At 43.1% G+C, this 20,886-nt stretch overlaps 1 protein-coding gene across 1 annotated transcript in view; it reads right to left on the bottom strand.

Annotated features, from left to right (window-relative positions):
• CDH4 (cadherin 4) overlaps positions 1–20,886 on the bottom strand; it is an 824,561-nt gene that overhangs the window by 13,730 nt on the left and 789,945 nt on the right. The window contains exons 11-15 of the mRNA XM_089661506.1: positions 15,848–15,990; positions 11,440–11,673; positions 8,999–9,232; positions 3,307–3,446; positions 2,251–2,415 (exon numbers count right to left, since the gene is read on the bottom strand). Coding sequence (XP_089517632.1) covers positions 2,251–2,415; positions 3,307–3,446; positions 8,999–9,232; positions 11,440–11,673; positions 15,848–15,990 — 916 coding nt within the window. The remainder of the gene's footprint in view (positions 1–2,250; positions 2,416–3,306; positions 3,447–8,998; positions 9,233–11,439; positions 11,674–15,847; positions 15,991–20,886) is intronic.

Below are 20,886 nucleotides of genomic sequence, written 5' to 3'. Positions count from 1 at the left end.
AGTCTCCAACACAAGGTATACAGTCTCTGAACGTCTCCACACGACAGCAACTCCAACTCTGGTTCCACACTGCTGGTTTTCCACCAAGCCTGGACACTGGGTTGGAGATTTCTTCCCTCCCAAGGCACTTTGAAATCTCCAGACTCATCCGGAAATACCCAACTCCAGAGAAAGCAGAAAATGCAGTTTACTCCGCTCAAAATTTATGCTCCGAAGTCCTGCAAAAATGCAAACCCTGTGTGCTTTTCCTGACCATTTCCACAGTGGCACCATCTTGCACTTGTACACACACACATACATACCTTTTCTTCAAGGTTCTTCTGGCTGGTGTGCTGACGTCACGTGTCCTCTCTCTTCTTCCTCAACAGTAGCAGTGAGCAATCCCACATAGTAACAATGTGTGCCTCTCAGTCAAGAATACTGGGAGCACAGGTTGCATGAAGTCCATGACAGGAGGGTTTAATGACGCTGGACAGGGTCGTGGATAAGGGGGTACCATCGGTCCTCCAGTACAGGACCCAGGCCAGCAGGGGGCCCAGGCAGTTGGGTGAATCAGATGTGAGCAGGTGAGTGGCACAGTGGGGGAGGAGGGGACAATTACAGAAATGAATCCCCTGAAAGCTGGCATCTTCTTCTCTCCCCCCTCTATTTACTTTCAGCTGCTGCAGAGAGAGACATACAGGGGTTCAGTTCCAGTAATTTACCAGCCCCTTCCTTTTCCGAATGAACACAAGGAGTGATTGGTACAGATCACTCACTGTGCTCATTCATAACTGAAGCATAGTAAACTGTGTTTTTTTTTTGTGGGGATGGGGGGGACCCTGTTAGGTTGACTGTATGGGGCCCTGTAGTTTAGGGGGCCCTGTCAGGTTGGCTGTAAGGGCCCTGTGGTTTCTAACAGCATCCCTGACGCTGGCTGTCATCCAACCCAGAAGACCAGTGATAGCAGCAGGATGGAGCAGATGCTCTGCAGGGGACAGTGCCTATTGTGGAAAACAACCAGTGTGGTACCTGGGAGTTCTGCTTTAAGAATCTTTGGATTTACAAAAAATAACTTTACAGGTTTTGCTGTAGACAGTGCACAATGAGACCCCCTCCCCCATTTAGACTTTGGCCGTATACTGACAAAAGCATGGCATACGTCTTAGGCAACCTAACAGCTGACAGATAAAAAGACAAAACAATATGTGGTTATTGTAATTAAAATACATGGCTGCATTTAATATTCCTGACTTCTGTCAACTGTCTCAGAGGAAATCAAATCTCCATTTCATTAAAAAACAGGAAAGGCTTTTCTTTAATAAAAGAGAGTGAGTGCACAAAGAAACATGATATACAATGCGCTTTGAGGTTCTCATTTATAGAGAGAGCTCGAAATCAGAAATTCTCAAAATGTTGCAATACATGCTTCTTGTTGAGCCAGCTAAACATCAAAAGTTCCACTCAGCTTCTCTAATGACGTCAAATTAGTATCCAGGCCCTCAAATGCCAACATGATATGCCTCTTAATACAGAGCAGATGGTTATAGCGATGGGATTAAATCGGAAATGGGCAGCGGTATAGCCAGGGAAGAGGTTTCACAAAGCATCCAATATGACTGATTGAGACCTAATTACAAATCTAAATCCAAATCCCATCACATGGCCAGAGACTTCAGGCCAGACACAGCAAGTGGTGCATGTGGCACCCATGTTGGATGTGATTACTTATGTTCCAGCCATTTGTATTAAAGCAGAGTTATCTTTCCTGAGATACAGTGCAGCTCTTCCTTTCAGGGAAATGTTATATTTGAGGCAGGACAGTGCAAATATCACTTTTGTACCAAGTATCTTGGTACTCTATCTTACCCCATCCAACATGTTCAATGCAAAAAAGGGTCCTGTGTTCATGTGAACATTTCATTCCTCCCAACCTTCTGAGACGGCAAACGGGCACATTTTAGACAATGGACACACCATCGCCACACTCCCAATCACACGGACCATGGCGAACGTGAAGGGTAAGATTGACAGTGAAATAGTATATACAGATCTCCACACCAAAGCTAAAAGATGAATATTTAGGAAGGCACATGGACAAAAAGGGGGCAGGGGGGACTATACTATTTCATAATTTACTGTTTTTACAGTCCCCACCTACCTGAAAGTAAAAGTTATACATTTTCATTGAGCACAGTGTATACAGTAAAAAATGAAACAATCTAATATTGATGGGTACCATTATAGAGGAATGAACGAAGTAAGCTTTACCTCGCTGATGAAGTCAGCAATGTCTCCTGGGTGTGGTATGACAGGTCTGATTGGATACTGAGGTTCGGCTCCTACTGGCCTCTCATCTACCCGTCTGACACCGGCCACTTTGTTTAGGACATGGTCCAAGGTCTCTGGCTGCTGTAGTTGGCTTAAATCGTAGTCCTGTTGGATGAAATGTATTGTGAACGAGAGAAAGAATGCTTGACTATGTCAACAAAATCTACACATAAGAATATACCTGAAATGTAGGCTTCCTATGGGGGTGCACAGAGAAGAGGAGGTTTTGGGCCGCTCTGAGCAATACTATTGCACAGAGCAGGCAAGTATTACAGCAAAATCTACACAAGAATACACCTGAAATGTAGGTTTCCTAAGGGGGCGCAGAGAGAAGAGGAGCGAAGAGCACTGGCTTAAAGTCTAGCTCCAACCAAAACATTTTTTTTTTCGTTTGGGTGTAAGTAAGGTGGGGTTAGAACATATCCAAACCCATGGGTCTGCTCAAGACTTGCTCCTTTCATCACATACAGACAGCCTGGGTGCTGGTCACCAGAGCCTCTCTCCACTCTCCCTTAAAAATATTTAAAAAAATGGAAAACTTAGCCCTTCTTTCTGTGTTTAATAATTGTCAAAAAGGACTGCATACAATAATGTCTCCACCCAAAACAAACCTTCCTTAACGCGTTTCACCACTGCTGATTTGCTTACAAAGGTATCCTTGTGAGCAAGCCAACAATGGTGAAAAGCGTCAAGCAAGGTTGGCTTCAGGTAGAAACATTATTGTGGGTGGGGCCAAGCCATGCTGTGTGTAGAGCTGGGGAGCAAGCTGGCAGGTGCGCCAGCATAAAAAGCCCCTTCTTATGGGGGTTCACAGAGAAGAGGAGTAGCTGAGAGTGCTGATGGGGGACCCCAGAAGAGGAGGTTCAGGGTTGCTTTGTACAATACCACTGCACAGAGCAGGTAAGTGTACCATGTTTTTAAAAAAAAAAAGCCTTTACAACCACTTTAAGCAACAGAGTCTCAGGTTTGTGACTGATTTAAGCAAGATGAGGTTACCTGGTCTTCTTCTCCTCCTCCTTCCTCATCATACTTCAGTATGTTGTCTCTGACATCATCCTCTGGGTCAATGAGCAACTGCTTGGTGTGCCTCTCCTTCTCCCTCCGCTTCATCCACATGACAAACAGAAGGACCATGGCTGCAAGGAGAAAACACTGACTCAGTTATCCACCAACAACAACCCCCAGACAACTGTCCACTATTCTTCCACAGCAGCAATAAAGTTGACTTTCAAAATTTATTTTACAGGCTGAATTATCTGATAATGTGCATGCTGATTATACAGTAAAGTCCCACAAAAAACACATTGAAAAAAAAAAAAGCAGAAGTCCTATTGCAGGAATTTAGAGTATCTAGGCCATAGGTCAGCAAACTTAATAAAAGGTTAGCCGTGGCACCTCCATCCACAGTCGGGGTGGATGGAGGAATAACCCCGCTGGGACACTGTGTTCTGACAGCGGGATCCAATGCTGCCAGAATATATTGGCTGCAGCTGCTGCTCGAGAAAAAGTTTTCAGCATATCACTTCAACAGATCAAATGAGCCTTCTGTTACATGGGGACGGCCACACACTAATCAGAATTCAGCCGGAGCCTATTGAACCAACCTGGATTTCGATCAGTGTATGGCCAGCTTAAAGTGTTACTAAACCCACAACAGTAAAATCAGTTTTGGGGTATAATTCCACATATACCCATGGCATGAGTGAGAAATAGCTTATTAAATATATTGTCATTTTCCAAAAACCTGTAGCAAAAGATAAAATCTTCCATGCACTCAACATGCCTCTCAGCAAATACCTTGGGGTGTCTACTTTCCAAAAAAGGGTAATTTGAGGGGTATTGAACTGTCCTGGCATTATATGCCCAATGTTAGAAGCTTCTGCCACACCTCACCCACTCTTCTAAAGAGATTTCTTCTAATTTTCTGTCAAAGTGACAATGGTGAAAGGAAAGGAAGTGAGGGAAAAGCTGCAACAGAGACATGGGCAGCCATAAAAAGCTGAAAGGAGTTCTAGTGTTCTGCCAGTCCACTGTGTTTGTATATATATTTGTCTGTGTTACTGTTGCAGATTTTCCCTTACTTCCTGTCTGGTGACACCACTATCACTGTAATAGAAAGCAAAGGGAAATTTCTCTAATGGAGCCCCCAACAGCAGTAAAATCATGAATGGGGTTCTAATCCTTCTCCACTATACCCAAAGCTAAAATAAAAACCTTTGCCTGGAGTTGCGCTTTAACTGTCTTTATTTAATACCGAAGTGCAGTGCGATATAAAGTTTATCGATGTTGCATTAAAGAAGGTTTTAAGAAGATTTCTGGGAGCCATTCTTGTAGTAAATATTGATTGAATTAGTGGCGTGGTGAATGCCATGATTGGAGTCATTTCGTTTATATGCCAGTAAGGTGCAGTGATAGGTATACTCCAAGGACATCTTATCACTGCGCCAAATCATGGCATAGATCTGAGTCCTTATTGTATCTAAAGGTAACAGATCAGGTTTAAAGGATTTGGTGTGCACAATCAAATGTACAGAAGAAGCCAGCATGTTTTATAGTAAAAGCCATGACACTGTGTTTCTTTTCTTTTCTTTTTTTTTTTTTTTAAAGCAAACTAAATTCCCTAAAGCAAAAGACTAAAACAGTGAAAGCTTTCAAAGTGGCTCAGCATCACCCCACAATGAAAGAACATCTCCCAATTACCCTTCAAACAGAATTAACTTCATGTGATGCTCGGCTCCTGGATTTTAAACAAACATGAAAGTTAAACGTATGCAGAAATAACAAAACGCACAGGCTCAGTGATTATTCTCTGTTGCACTCCATGCTAATGATTCCTCTTGATTATGGTCACCTTGCTGCCAGTGCTGAGTGATTGGAATAATTTTGGGTATAAACGACAGCGCCATGACATTGGGAGCCCTGGCAAGGAGAAAGCAGAGTGCAGGCAAGAGGCCTGGAGAGGTGGTGACACTGCCAGTGTCATATGTACTCAGGAAAGACAGAGACGAAGAAGAAATACTAAATTCACCCACAGCTGAAAAGAAGAGTAGAAACATAGAAGAGTGATGGCAGAAAAAGACCAAGTGTTCCAACGAGTCTGTGCAGCCAAAACATAGGTGTTCATGTCTATACAGTATAGCAGGGCTACGTGAACCACAAAAAAGACTAAGCAGGATTACAAATCCTTTTGTGGGCAAAATGTATATTTCAACTGTGTATTCAGCCACTTGCCTGGTGTTTAAACATAACTTATCGAGGGTAGAAAAATGGGAATTGACCTGTAATTGAATAATTGAAGGTACAGATTAGGTACTAGGCAGGGGCGGACTGACCATTTGGAAACTTGGGCACTGCCCGAGGGCCTGGGGTCAGTAGGGGGCCCCATGAGATGCCCCTGGTACCTTTTTCATAGGCTCTTTTGAGTTTGGGCAAGGACGCAGGGGCCCCATGATCCCCTATTGCCCTGGGGCCCCATGAGTTGTCAGTCCGCCCCTGGTACAAGGGCTGGAGTTGGAGCAAGCATGTGCAAATCAGGTGTTGGGGTTTTTATACACTGTTCAGCCATAACTTTATAACATTGATTATCTGAGTACAATGGCATCTGAAAGTCGGTGGGATATACAATATTAGGGACCAAGTGAACATGTTATCCCTGCAGTTGATGCGCTGAAATCAGAAAAAATGGACATTTCAATTTGTTGTTCATGGGGCTGTGTAGCAGCAGACCGGTCAGGGTGCCCATGCTGACCCATGTCCACAGCTAAAAGTGACACAATGGGCACATGAGCTCCAGAACTGGACCATGGAGAAATGGAAGAAAGTGGCCTAGCCTGACGAATCACGTTTTCTTTCACACCAGGTGGATGGCCGGGTGTGTGTGCATCACATACCTGGGGAAGGGATGGCACCAGGTGGCAGTGTGATGCTTTGGGCAATGTTCTGCTGGGAAATCTTGGATCCTGCCATTCATGTGGATGTTACTTTGACCTGTACCACCTACCTAAACATTGTTGCTGACCAAGTACACCCCTTCATGGAAACGGTATTCCCTAATGGCAATGGCCTCTTATAGAAGGAAAATGCACCCTGCCACACTGCAAAAATGGTTCAAGAATGGTTGAGGAACACAACAACATTCTGTTTGACATGGCCTCCAAATTCTCCAGATCTCAATCCAGTCAAGCATCTGAGAGATTTGCAGGAATAAAAAGTCAGATCAATGAAGGCCCTCCCTCACAACTTACAGGAATAAAAGGATCTACTACTGACGGCTTGGTGTCAGATACCACAGCATACCTTCAGAGGTCTAGAGGAGTCCATGCCTCAATGAGTCAGGGCTGTTTTGATGGCAAAAGGGGGACCTACTCAATATTGGGTGAACAATCATAAAGTTGCCTGATTGGTGTATATGCACATGCTGTATTCCTGGTCTGCTACTCACCAATATGGATGAAATCAGGCATGTTCATATCCTAGTCCAAACCTACCTGAGCAATCCTGCCAGGAAGCTGTCACTATCCATGGCCAATCATAAGTGACTGAGGTATTCCTAACTCCACAGCTGCATGTATACAAGGTGCATGTATTACTGTGGCCTAGGGTGGCCGGGGATGCCTTGGCCGCTCATGATTGGCCAAGGACAGTGACATCTTCCTGGCAGCATTGCGCAGGTAGGTTCAGACAAGGATCCAAATACACCTGAACTAATCCCTACTCACCAACTAATGAGGAAAAGATAAGGATGACTCCCCAGGAATTTGCACCTTTAAGATTTCCACATGGGTTACATTTCGGGTAATTTGTGTTGTTGGGTCAGCCTTTCTCAACCAGAGTGCCCAGGCACCCTGGGGTGCCTTGAGGCTTCTTCAGGGGTGCCTATGCAAAATGTCTACAAACTGCCCAAAACTTGTATACAAACCAGCGGGTGGAACAAGCTTCCATTTTAGTTACACAAAGCCACAGGTTTTCATTGTGTGCCATTACGACCTTCTAGTGATAAGGAGGATGTCAGCTGCCTGCACAGCATCCTAGTTTGACCCTCCCCTGCTCCTCTCCAGTGATGGAGAAAAACTGAGGGAGAAGAGAAACACTGGAATACTAGTCAGGACCAGTGTGCAGAAGTATATTTGCATTGGAAGAATAAATCGCCTCTAGTGATGGGTGTCCTACATGTGTGGATGTTGCTGCATTATATACAACTATTAAAATAGTTTTTCACATTTTAGAATAGGGTGCCTCGAGACTGTCCATAATTATAAAGGGTGCCTTGGGACTGTCCATAATTATAAAGGGTGCCTCGGGACTGTCCATAATTGTAAAGGGTGCCTCGGGACTGTCCATAATTATAGAGGGTGCCTCGGGACTGTCCATAATTGTAAAGGGTGCCTCGGGACTGTCCTTAATTATAAAGGGTGCCTTGACTGAAAACAGGTTGAGAAACACTGTGTTAGGTGATAGTCTTGCTGTCCCATGAACACTCTCAGTGAGTGTATTGGCTGGGCTTGATTTTTGTGCAGCCAATCACTATAATTTTCTTACAGATGACTGGCATCTGGGCTGTTTCCACACTTCATGAACATACATACTATTACAATACCAGCATGTATCCACATGTTCTGAACATATGAACAGCGAATCACCAAAGCTTGCATGTCCAACTACAATCCCAAGACAATCGCTGGGCGCTCAGAAATTTGTTTCAAATTCGATCCATGATATCAATAAAATAACCAGAGTGTGTAGAGTGATTTTCTACCTGATTGGATATCATTTGGATGAACACGTGCTGGAGAACTTTGTTGATATGACAGATGTGATCCGAAACACAATCTGACCGTGTGTGACCAGCTCGAGGCCACCATTACCCTACCTGCCACTTCTTATCTAATGTGCACATAGCTAGGAATTCTCTGAGACATCAAGGAATCCGGCTTATTGTTCTTGCATCTAAAGTTGCAATCCCTCCACTGGCTTCCGATTGCGCAACGGATCAAATTCAAAATCCTAACACTGATGTACAAAGCCGTCCACCATACTGCCCCGAACTACATCACTGACCTAATATCCAAGTACCACCCAGCACGCACACTCCGCTCCTCACAAGACCTCCTTCTCTCTAGCTCCCTGGTCTCCTCCTCCCATGCCCGCCTCCAGGACTTCTCCAGGGTGTCACCCATCCTCTTGAACTCCCTGCCCCAACCCATCAGATTATCACCTACTCTCCTCTCCTTTAGGCGCACCCTGAAAACCCATCTCTTCAGGGAAGCCTACCCCACCCCCTGCTAACTTGCCGACCTCCTCCACTCTTCCTACCACTCCATCCCCCACAGCTATCTCCTCCTGTGCCACCACCCCCTCCCTCCTAGATTGTAAGCTCCAAAGAGCAGGGCCCTCAATCCCCTCATGTTTTGCATTGTATTGGTATTGTTCTGTCACATGTTCTGTCCCCCTTTGTAATGTACAGCGCTGAGCGAACTATTGGCGCTTTATAAATACTGTATAATAATAATAATAATAATAAAGTAGCTAAAGGATCCTGAACACGTGTGACAGGAGAAAGTTCAGATGTTAGACTTCTAGAAGGCTTTTCAATGATGCCAGCTGGCCGTTATAATAATACAACCTTGGATTGAGTTTAATGCAGAGAAATACTGAAAGTAATAAAAATGAAATAAGATCCTTTACTTACATAGTAAGATGATAATACAGATGAGGATGGCTATAATGGCTCCCGTCCCCAGTCGTGTTGCAGCCACAGCTCCAATTGTGGTACAATCTCCATTCTCATCGCAGGGACAAACTTTCACTCTGATAATTGACGTGTTATAGAGAGGGGGGTTTCCTGAGTCCGTCACAATGATGGGAACTTCGTACACTCCCGACTCCAAGTAACCAATCTGTAGACTCAGCCTGGCATAATTACCTGCAAAGACCACAAGGTGGTGCCATGACAAAACAAGTCACACCGAGTGAAGAGCCCAGATCCCCCATCAGTACCTGCTGTGAGATGTTTTCTATTATAAAGGTTAATGAATCTTTTCTATGCACCATATAATTACAACTGCAATTCTTAGCCTTCTTCTGCTCTAACCCAAACTATGTGTCCAAATCCATTTTGTGACCTGGAGTTCAGCTTTTAATTAAATACTTTTTTTTATTGCTTAAGAGTGATCAGCAAATTAATTTTATCTTCACTAAAATGTATAATGGGCAACTTTTAGACGCTAAAACAATAGGCAGCCTTATTCCCTAAGGACAGGACATGTCTTTTAAAACTTTAAGAAGTTGAAAACAATGGAAAGTCTACTTGAAAGCAAAAGGTACATTCTCCTAAATCTAGTCTTTCAGTTTTAGAGGTTTGTTAATGGAGAGGATTATATATTGTGTTTTCTCCTCCTGAGACTCCAACAGCAGAGCTGGAGTTCTGATTATAATACTGGAAAAAAAACACAAAAGAAGACATTTTCTATTGCTGGACATTCCAGTTATATTAACATGAATAATAATATTAGAATGACCTGAGTAATCTGTTTTCCATAAAAAGTTGGAATGAGGGGGAAACCTCATCCCACAAAAGGGTTCCCCACAGGGGCAGACTGACAACTCATGGGGCCCCGAGCAGTAGGGGATCATGGGGTCCCTGTGTCCTTGCCCAAACTCAAAAAAGCCTATGAAAAAGGTACAAGGGGCATCTCATGGGGCCCCCTACTGACCCCGGGCCCTCGGGCAATGCCCGAGTTTCCAAATGGTCAGTCCGCCCCTGGTTCCCCATATCTCACCAAGTCCATTTTTTATATGGATAGGGATCTGCAAATGAAAATTTTACTTATGCCAACTGCAGGTGAAATGTTAGCATTGCACTGCAGCCACATTCCTGTAACTAGGCTGCTGCTTACATGGCGGCTATGGGTGGTGGGGACCCCTCCAAGTTACCACACAGAGAGGTCCCAATCAGAAAGAAGAACTCCAAATTCAGCTTACAGTGCCTCACATATTTACACAGCCATTATGTATATATGTGCAAATATACTGCAGCTAAAAAAAATGTATCTGCTGAGATCTGTCCAAGTTCTGAATGTATAGTTCCTTATCAAACCTGACAACCACAATCATTTTTTTTCAGTATAAGACTCAAATGGAAGAAAAGAGGAGACTTACGTAAACTTTGGCACCCTCAGCATCCCTCTTGGTGTTGCATATATTAAACTCTAGATAGAACACAGCGTCATCTAGCGACTCTAGGGTGAGATTTGGTCATGTTCACTTTGGAAAGATGGCAAGGGAGTCAGTGTTTCATTTCTGCATATGGGACTTAGGCATGTGCAGGTTAGATAGTTATATGACTATCTTAGGGGGATTCTGTTAGGACAGTTATATACTGTGTATGTATATATATATATATATATATATATATATATATATATATATATAGACACACACTATATTGGCCACAAGTAAATAAAATCAAGCACCTAGGCATGCAGACTGCTTCTACAAACATTTGTGAAAGAATGGGTCGCTCTCAGGAGTTCAGTGACTCCAAGCGTGGTCCCGTGATAGGTTGCCACTTGTGCATTAAGTCCATCCGTGACATTTCCTGGCTACTAAATATTCCACGGTCAACTGTTAGTGGGATTATAACAAAATTGGAAGCAACTGGGAACAACAGCCACTCAGCCACCAAATGACAGAGCGGGGTCAGAAGAGCACAGTGCGCAGAAGTCGCCAACTGTCTGCAGAGTCAGTAGATAAAGACCTCCAAACTTGGTGTGGCCTTCAGATTAGCGCAACAGTGCATAGAGAGCTTCATGGAATGGGTTTCCATGGCCGAGCAGCTGCATCCAAGCCGTACATCACCAAGTGCAATGCAAAGCGTCGGATGTAGTGGTGTAAAGCATTCCCATAGACACACTCCTAAACCTGGTGGACGGCCTTCCCAGAAGAGTTGAAGCTGTTATAGCGTCAATATTGAACCCTACAGACTAAGACTGGGATGCCATTAAAGTTCATGTGTGTGGAAAGGCAGGCGGGCCAATACTTTTGACAATATTGTGTGTGTGTGCTTCCTGGAGCTCTTCTTTAACATTCTGATTTCACACAGCACCTTGACCCATCCTGTTATAATCTTACCATTGATCCTGGTAATGGTCCAGTTCCTCCTAATGGTGGAGGGCACAGTTGGCAGTTCAAACACAAACGGGTCTCCGCTGGGTTTTCGGTCCATGTCCGTGGCAGTGATGTTGATGCCGTTCGAATTAAGCCTCTCGCAGATCTGGGACTCTTTGGGAATCAGCTCAGGAGCATTGTCATTAATGTCAATCAGCTGGATCTGCAATGTTCCAGTGCCACTGGCAGGGGGCACTCCTGTGGAATGTGAAAAAACATGAAGGTCATTCTTTTCCCTTATTATGAAACTTCTCCTAATTTCCGCAAAAATAAAGAAGCACTCATTGTCTAATAAAAAAAAGTGATATTTTTTAAAAATAAAGAGGTACTTAAAACACAAAATACTGTAAAATCCCTTATTTACATTTTTCAGAGGACCATATTAATATTCTAAAATTGAGGAAAGGAAACAAACTCAAATAAGAGATTGCCTTATGAACGTAATGGTTACTTAATGCCCTGGGGTGAAATTTTGGCTCTGGTTTCTTCACAGCATAGCACAATACTGTGCAGACATTTTTTTTAGTTTTTAATTCCTTTACTTTTTGTTAGTTTTCTATACCTTTTAAAAAAGTTGTACTCAACCAAGTCCCCGCCCAGGTCACTTGCTGGCGCCGGTTTTAGGTGCAGTGGACCATTAATCTAGTGCTGCAGATGGTCCCTGACCGGTCCCCTTTGTGGTGAGATCACTACTCTGGATCGTGAGAGGACCCCACCAATAGGAAGTGTCCATGTCATGCAGGCAGTGATGTAGGCACCTGAAGAAGGACCCAGGCTGATGTACACAAAGGAACAGAGAAGACTCGGGACTGGAGGATCACATGAACACGGAAAATAAAAGGAGTATAGAGATGGGCTTTAGGAGCAGACACACATCTCTCTCTGTCTCTCATCAGAGATATATTAGCTGGAAAGGTCTCTGCTGTGCACTCTCTGATTTAGTTTCACTTTGTTACTTATGCCGGACTTCATGACAGTGGGATGTCAGTTCTCACAGCTTAGCCATGAAGTCAGTCTAGAAAGACACACCTCAGTATCTAGTTAGTGAAATTCAATGAGAAGGAGCACAGGCGAGGCATTTCTAGTTAGTAAAGGTCATAGCAGATATTCTATTGGTCCAGAATTCACGGAAATTAAAAGGAAAAAATAAACAACTCTGTCTTGCCTCCCTACACTTTTTTTTCCTTTTAATTCTTGTTATATACTATAACCTAAATTCAGGATTTTTTTGGCTGGTCATGTGGTGCCCTGGGGGTCCCCTTTGGCAGTGGTTGACAACCTTCAGTATTGCAGAGATCCTCCCTCCCTTCCTCTGCTGTATAGCCCAGACCAAGGCGGTGGCACCCCATCAGTTATGTCTATGGCAGTCTGAGCGCTTAGGAAGTGGGTTGAATGACCAGCCATGGAGTGAAGTTTCTGTGGGGGGCAGCTCCAAGGACAAGGCAAGAGCTATAAATATGAAAGTGCTGGGCTACCCATTAACGTTTATTATTGTTAATATTTTATTAAATAATATAATTAACTGTTGTTCTGCCTTAAGCATAACTTTTGCTTTTAAAAAAGGTTCACTTTCAAAATATTTCTCTCCTTCACTCAGCAGACATGCCGGATGCACAGGAGGTATTATTTGCACTCCCAGACACCCGCAGCTCCAGCCTGTGACCTTGGCATGTCTCCCCCCCACACTCTTTCCCAGCATCTTGCCCTTCTACTCCACAGCCAAGAGGTCTGAGCCCTGCTGAAAGCCCTAGGATTATGAATATGATGAAGCATTGATTACTTGTTACTTAGTAACCAACAAATGTCTATACACACAAAACAACAGGGCCTTGTCAATATATGAATAAATAACAGACAAAAATGGCCAACTATTCCCTTTAAGTGATTATAACAGCCAGAAGTCCTTTTCTCAGCATCCAGTTCTTGGTATTATCAGCATCATCCATTCAATACAGCTGCTTTACCCTATTGCCTGAGCCTGCTGTTATTAATCTATACACTCTCCTGATATTGCTTGTATTATTGTGTTTAGCCTTCAGACTGTCAAGAAGCGCTATGCTCAAATATCTAGAGGAGAATGGACCTGAGGTTGCATCACTCACACAGCTCTCGGCCTCTTCTCACAGTGAAATCATACCTACTGTCATACCTACTATATACTGTGTGAAATATACAGCATTGCCTCATTACAATTCTCACTTTCAATGATAGCAAGAAAAGCAACAGAACAGATGGCAATTCACCCCCCACTGATGCTGGTCAATTGACCAAGCACCTCAGCTGGAAGTAGCTTTCCTACTATCACTGAAGGTGGAGATTATGAGGATGGAACCTTGTCATGGAGTGTGTCTGATTTTTTAGCCGGAAGTAGCTTTCCTACTATCACTGAAGGTGGAGATTATGAGGATGGAACCTTGTCATGGAGTGTGTCTGATTTACTTTAGCCGGAAGTAGCTTCCCTACTATCACTGAAGGTGGAGATTATGAGGATGGAACCTTGTCGTGGAGTGTAAGTCTGATTTACTTTAGCCGGAAGTAGCTTCCCTACTATCACTGAAGGTGGAGATTATGAGGATGGAACCTTGTCGTGGAGTGTAAGTCTGATTTACTTTAGCCGGAAGTAGCTTCCCTACTATCACTGAAGGTGGAGATTATGAGGATGGAACCTTGCCATGGAGTGTAAGTCTGATTTACTTTAGCCGGAAGTAGCTTCCCTACTATCACTGAAGGTGGAGATTATGAGGATGGAACCTTGTCATGGAGTGTAAGTCTGATTTACTTTAGCCAGAAGTAGCTTTCCTACTATCACTGAAGGTGGAGATTATGAGGACGGAACCTTGCCATGGAGTGTAAGTCTGATTTACTTTAGCCAGAAGTAGCTTTCCTACTATCACTGAAGGTGGAGATTATGAGGATGGAACCTTGCCATGGAGTGTAAGTCTGATTATCTTTCACTGGAAGTAGCTTCCCTACTATCACTGAAGGTGGAGATTATGAGGATGGAACCTTGCCATGGAGTGTAAGTCTGATTTACTTTAGCCGGAAGTAGCTTTCCTACTATCACTGAAGGTGGAGATTATGAGGATGGAACCTTGTCATGGAGTGTGTCTGATTTACTTTAGCCGGAAGTAGCTTCCCTACTATCACTGAAGGTGGAGTTTATGAAGCTGGAACCTTGTCATGGAGTGTAAGTCTGATTTACTTTACTTTAGCCAGTGTCTTTTTTTCTGGCAGAAGACCTAATGTTGATATAACATTTGATACCTTTTTCTCTGACTTCAGGTAAATTATTTCTAACTCCCAGCTCACCTAAGCTAAGTCGTCCCCTAACCCCAACTGCTTAAATTCTTTGGTTGTACCTCTTCCAGCTTTTTCAGCCTGTCCAACATATTATATTCAGTTTTGGCCACTGAGTCTCTATTGATATGAATGTGGCCATATATCAAGACTGGAGATCTTCAGTGTATGGTTCTATTCAAGTTAATGGGGACTCCATCAGCATTGAAGACATTTTCATCAGAGAGGATGTAACAGTGGAGTTAATTAAGCAGCAGGAGTGGGGGATGGCGATAGTGCAGTTTAGCTCAGAGGAACTGGGGTGGTGGGTTGGCAGTAGTTGACAACAGACCTTTTCTTTAGCTGCCGATCCCATTTTTGAAATTCACCCATCAGTCTGTGCATTTTTTCTGGTCAAATGTCAGAAAGATTCCTCATAGACTCGTATGGTCTTAATATTTACTGGAGTGAAGAATAGTACAGGCTATAAAGTCTAAGAACTGACTTGGTCTGTCAACTTTTTGGTGGTATAAGACCCCATTCACATCGCATGACAATACCCCATGTTTTCCAATGATAACCATTCATATATATGCGACTGTAAGTTGCAGCAACCTCAGGGTAGTTCATGCACTACTTTGGATCCACTTTCAAGACACTTGAGGGCCATTGACATCAATGTTAATCCTGAAAAGTTGCATGAAAGTCATACCTGAATGTTTTACATACAACAGTGTGTCCAACTTTACAGAAGGACAAGTCACATCCAAGTCACGCCCATCCAAAGTTGCATCAAAGTTGCGCAACTTTGGAGTCGTACAAGTGTGAATGGAGCCTAAGGATTTTATTTACACTCGCAAACATGTTTATTAAAGTAGTACAAGGTGATGATGATGTGTGAAGTACTCTAACACACAGCAGGCATGCATATTTTGAGTTTACTGAAGTCAGATCAGGGAACAATGATTTTGTCACTGCTTCCTGCACCACCTTATTAGAGAAGCATAACTGTACCTGTATCCTCCAGATAAAACCCACATGTGAACAGGTTTGTTTGGTATCAACCCCTGGATAGTTTGGCAGACTGATTACTCACCGTTGTCTGTGGCTAGGAATTTGGCTTCATATATGTCATCTTTCACAAAGGGCGATTCTCGGTCTAGCACAGCAGTAGTAAACACTTGCCCATTTGTGGTGTTGATGGTGAGCCAGTTTGCTGGGTCGTACAGCTTTGAGTATCTGCAGGAGATAAAATACAAGGGTGACCTGTTGTGACTGTACACTTCCACCTCCTGTTAACAAACCTAAAGGCTCTACTTGAAACAGCTTTGGCTGCCAAATGAGAGTTGTGTTTTCTTCTGCTCTGTGCCTCAGGACAGACATTGGTCAATGCAAAGTGGCTTTTCACCTGATACAATTGAATTTGAGCCTGCCTGGACTCAGCCCAAGAATGTTACACAGGGACGGAGCCAGCCGAGGCAGCTCGGCTCTTAAAACTTCAGACGGCTTCAGCTCTCACTGCCTCCCAACCTCATTAAGAGAAGTCTTGGTTACTGATGGAACCAATTTTCTTCTAAGATTGACCTGAATGTGTACATTTAAATCTTGAGTTTCAGCATCGATAAGCTTGGGGCACTTATTGTATAGTTCATCGTGCATCGAGAAAAGGAAAAAAACACAACAGGGGACAACAAGCTCAGACTTTATTCCTCAAAGCTATTATACGTTTTGTACAGATTTCAAACTCTGCTTCTCTTTATAGCCTTAAAGGACACATCCAGCCATGCCTAAAGCCATGCTTGAAGGACACATCCAGCCTTACATGAATAAAAACAGGTAATAAAGTAATATTTTAATTTCCAAACAATTTGTAGAATAAACCGCACATACTTTTGAACCTCCCACTGTTGCTGTAGCTATGTAACATTGCTCGTCTGAGGAAAACCTGCCGAAACTGACCTTTTTTTGTGTGCTGATCCTTTAAAGTGTACCTAAAGGCAAAACTTTTTTTTTTTTTTTAGTTTTGACCACAGTAGAAAGGGATTAGAACATCTATCAGACTGTTATTGCCGTCTGTGCCCCCGTTAGGTTGATTCACCCTTTCTATTTGTCTTGTTTACCATTATCATTGAAAGTGAAGGTAAAAGAAAATCCCAAATTTTGTGTTGTCCCCAGAAAAGTAATAGAGGGGAAATTTTCCAATGGGGACACTAGTTCTGCTTAACTTTGGAACCCCAAGGGATTCCCTTAATCTGCAGGGATTTCCTCTCACTTCCTGTTCGGCTGTGGGATAGGATGTGAAGGGAAATCTCCCCAATGGGACACAGATGGCAAAAAAATAAACTGATTGGGTTATAACCCTCCCTTACTCTATCAGGCTGTTATTGCCGTCTGTGCCCCTGTTAGGGTGATTCACCCTCTCTATTTGTCTTGTTTACCATTATCATTGAAAATGAAAGTAAAAGAAAATCCTAAATTTTGTGTTGTCCCCAGAAAAGTAATAGAGGGGAAATTTTCCAATGGGGACACTAGTTCTGGTTAACTTGGGAACCCCAAGGGATGCCCTTAATTTGCAGGGATTTCCTCTCACTTCCTGTTGGGCTATGGGATAGGATGTGAAGGGAAATCTCCCCAATGGGACACAGATGGCAAAAAAATAAACTGATTGGGTTATAACCCTCCCTTACTCTATCCAAAATGAAAAAAACATTTTTTTCCCATAGTTCTACTTTAACTGCAATACTTACAGTAGAGGTAAAGCAAAACATTGACTTTACTTGCTGCAGGCTTTGTTCAGTAACTTAGAATGTTCTAAAAGTGGAAGTAAAGGCAAAACCTAACTAACGCTAAACCTACTCTAAATTAGAAGCCTAACCTATCTAGTCCTGTAAGGAAAAAAATCGCTATAGTTACCTGTTCTGCAGCCACTCCGGTCCAGTCTCCGGCGGCGCCCTCTGTGTGCAGGAGACAGCCAAAAACAGCTGGGAGATGCCTGGGAAGTGACGTCACCCGTAGACTTACTATGGGGCTTCCTTTGTCGGCTGCCTCTCCTGCACGCTCCTTCACTCTGAAACTCAGAGCGGACTGGAGTGGCTGCAGAACAGGTAAGTATAGCGATTTCTTCTTTACAGGGATAAGGCTAATAATGTAGCTGAGAGCAGGTTTAGAGTTAGGTTTTGCCTTTACTTAGCCATACTGAACAAAGCCTGCAGCAAGTAAAGTCAAAAAAAGGTCAGAATACCCCCCCCATTAAAACAAAAACATTGAATTATGATGTATAGGGGGTTCATGTACAACAGGCATGTCTAAGGATGTAAGAGTTGGGTACCGAAGATTGTGGAGATTAGCTGCTGCTTTTATACATTGGGGAAAATTTTTGAGCGCTTGACCATTAGTCGGCCTTGATCAGAATACTGGAAACTAATGGTAGAGTAATTTGTAGTACAGTGGGATCACCAGTTCTTAGTAAATAGAGAAGCTAAATAGCAGTTCAGCTCACTAAGAAAGAGACGCATGATCTGGAATTCCTACTGGCAGGACGTCTATTGATTTGCCCGTTTTGTATGTTGTGGCAGAGTGAAATTTTGCACAACACTTTACAGGGGACTTGTCATCCTCGGAAAGAGGAGGCACTTTGCAGTGCTTAAATGGTGGCACATTTAGGAAATATTTAAATTGCACTGGCTGTTTTAGAGAAGCAGTGCTGGGACCTGAACATGTAGAAAGTATCCTTTGACACTTTGAAATGTGTATGCTAGAGGAGGCTCTCTGAGGTGTCTGACTTTTAAGAGCTACCTTTATTTTAAAAGCATGACAGGTACACTTAACTGCTGCAAGGAACGGATTTTAACAGCAAACTTAAATAACCTCCCAGCCATCAGTCTTTCCTACAGCAAACAATAAGAGATAAAAAAAAGGAAGGGAGCACAGGTCTCCAACCTTAAAAATAATGGCCACAGGGAGAGCAAAACACCTTGTGACAGTTTTAGAGCTAGGACCTGGAACAAATACCAAGAAACTTGCTCGTTAACTGAGAACGTTTTTGTAAAAGTATCATTATATATACGGAATGGACAGTAAGCGGAGCCTCTATGAGTCAATATAATCATCATCTCTGTCAGCCGGCCAGGCCCCCAAGTGAAGGACCTGAGCCGCATAATGATTGTAAAAATGTCACGAGTGAAGTGTGGGTAATTGGGCTCGCACCAGTTGGACACTATCCTTTTTCTTTGTCATAATGAAAAAAATGAAAAGCTAAAGTACGGAAAAATCCTAAGACGGAATCAATATAGCGTCCCAATCTTCCTGTAGGTGACCCCTTTTTTCACCTTTCTCTCCTTGGAGGCCATATTACACCAGAACAACTGGGGGATCCTTAAGTTGACCACATCTCTCCCTGACACAATTTAACAATGTTCCGGGAATCAGTAACATAGGTCTCACAAGCTGCTCGGACATATCATTCTGACAGAAAGGTCATCACTTTGAAGACCCAGAGGATGTCATTAGAGCAATGCGGCGCTGGGACAATATCCGCTAATAGATTTAATAACGTGTGCTGAGCGGTTGGCCTGTGACCTTTCTGGAATTGCTCAGGTTAAGTTGTAGCATTAAAGACTTTGTGGACGGTGTGTAGATCTGAGAGTAGATGGCCATGCTGATATCAGATTGATGTGTCCCTAAGAATTAGGCTATTGCAATGGAGTATTGTAAGCAATTCATTTGACTTGAAGATCACTTGTGACAATTTTGATTTTCAGGGTTTGGTAGGTTGGAGAAATTTGGATGAACATGGGCCCAACTGCCATTGGCCATGATTCTCACAGACAGATTTTTCCATGTGTGATGGGTGTAAATTACTACTGTAAAATACTAAACAAGCAACATTACCAAGTATGGGAGCGAAAGGACAAATCTGACTGACTGCCATGGACAACACAGGATTCTTCCAGCAAAGGGGTTTGTTAAACAGAGCAGTAGCCACCCTAACAAAAGGGCATTTCCCCTAGAAACACTAGTGGCCTTGTCAGTGATTCCACCCACTAGCTAATGTTATATAGCAGCTGATATCTCAACTCCTTCAGGATAACTGATACAAGGGGCGTTCAAGTCAAACCGGGACATTTGAGTTTATATAATAAAATATTAAATTTCAAGGAGCGAAAACTGCATTTATTTTTCGACATACTCCCCTACTACATTAATACACTTATCCCAGTGTTTAACTAATGCCTGGAAAGGTTTGGCTTATAAAGATTTGTCAGCACGCTTGAACCATCCTAGGACAGCTGGCTTCACTTCCTCATAGTGTTCACTGTTCCCATAGAAAAATTTGTCTCTTGTGCAATTTCATGACAGGTTATGCATCAATTATCCAGGATCAGGCGTTCCATGTGCTGGAGTTCACAGGAATGACTGCTGTGAGCTGGGAATCATCACGGCCAGGATTGTCACTGACGGACATATGGCCATCTTTGAAATGTTTACACCATTCAAATGTCTTACTGCAGCTGAGCGTCTCATCACCGTACTGTGCTTGAAGTCTTCTGAAGATATCCATGAGTTTTACACCTTCATTCACAAAAAACTTCATCACTGCACGCTGTTCCATGTACGCACTACGCTGTTGTCTGCCATTTTGATTAACGGTTTCTGGACAGGCTGGTGACATGTGCGCCGCCTAGCAGTAATAGGACACACTTGCCACTTACCATCAGTACCACCATGCTAGCATCCCTTTTTATACCTGTAAGATCAAAAGTCCCGGTTTGACTTGAATCCCCCTGATAATTATGTTACTGAAAGAAGCTGAGGAGGACCAATACTCCTTGGTAATCCTAGTTGGAGAATAAGATGACATTCGCCCAATCAAGATAATTTTGGCTACATCAGGTGAAGATCTTGAGTCAGTAGAAAGCCCCGCCTATTTCTTTGCTATTTCCTGCCAAGAATGCAGAGTAGTCAGACGTCTTCTCATCTTTAAAAGGCTGGAACACTGCCAAGACTCCCTGGAATCCTAATGCTTGGTGCTTGCCTTGCAAAAGCTTACTTTTTCTTCCCCCACTGAAAAGAAAATTTTCGACTATTATTCTTGAAGAGATTTTCATGTGATAATGATCACTTTTGATCAGAAAT

The sequence above is a fragment of the Staurois parvus genome, unplaced genomic scaffold, assembly GCF_062004578.1.
Source record: "Staurois parvus isolate SC_StPar_1 unplaced genomic scaffold, SC_StPar_1.0 ptg001349l, whole genome shotgun sequence".
Lineage (NCBI taxonomy): Eukaryota > Metazoa > Chordata > Amphibia > Anura > Ranidae > Staurois > Staurois parvus.
This window is presented reverse-complemented; position numbering and strand designations above follow the sequence as displayed.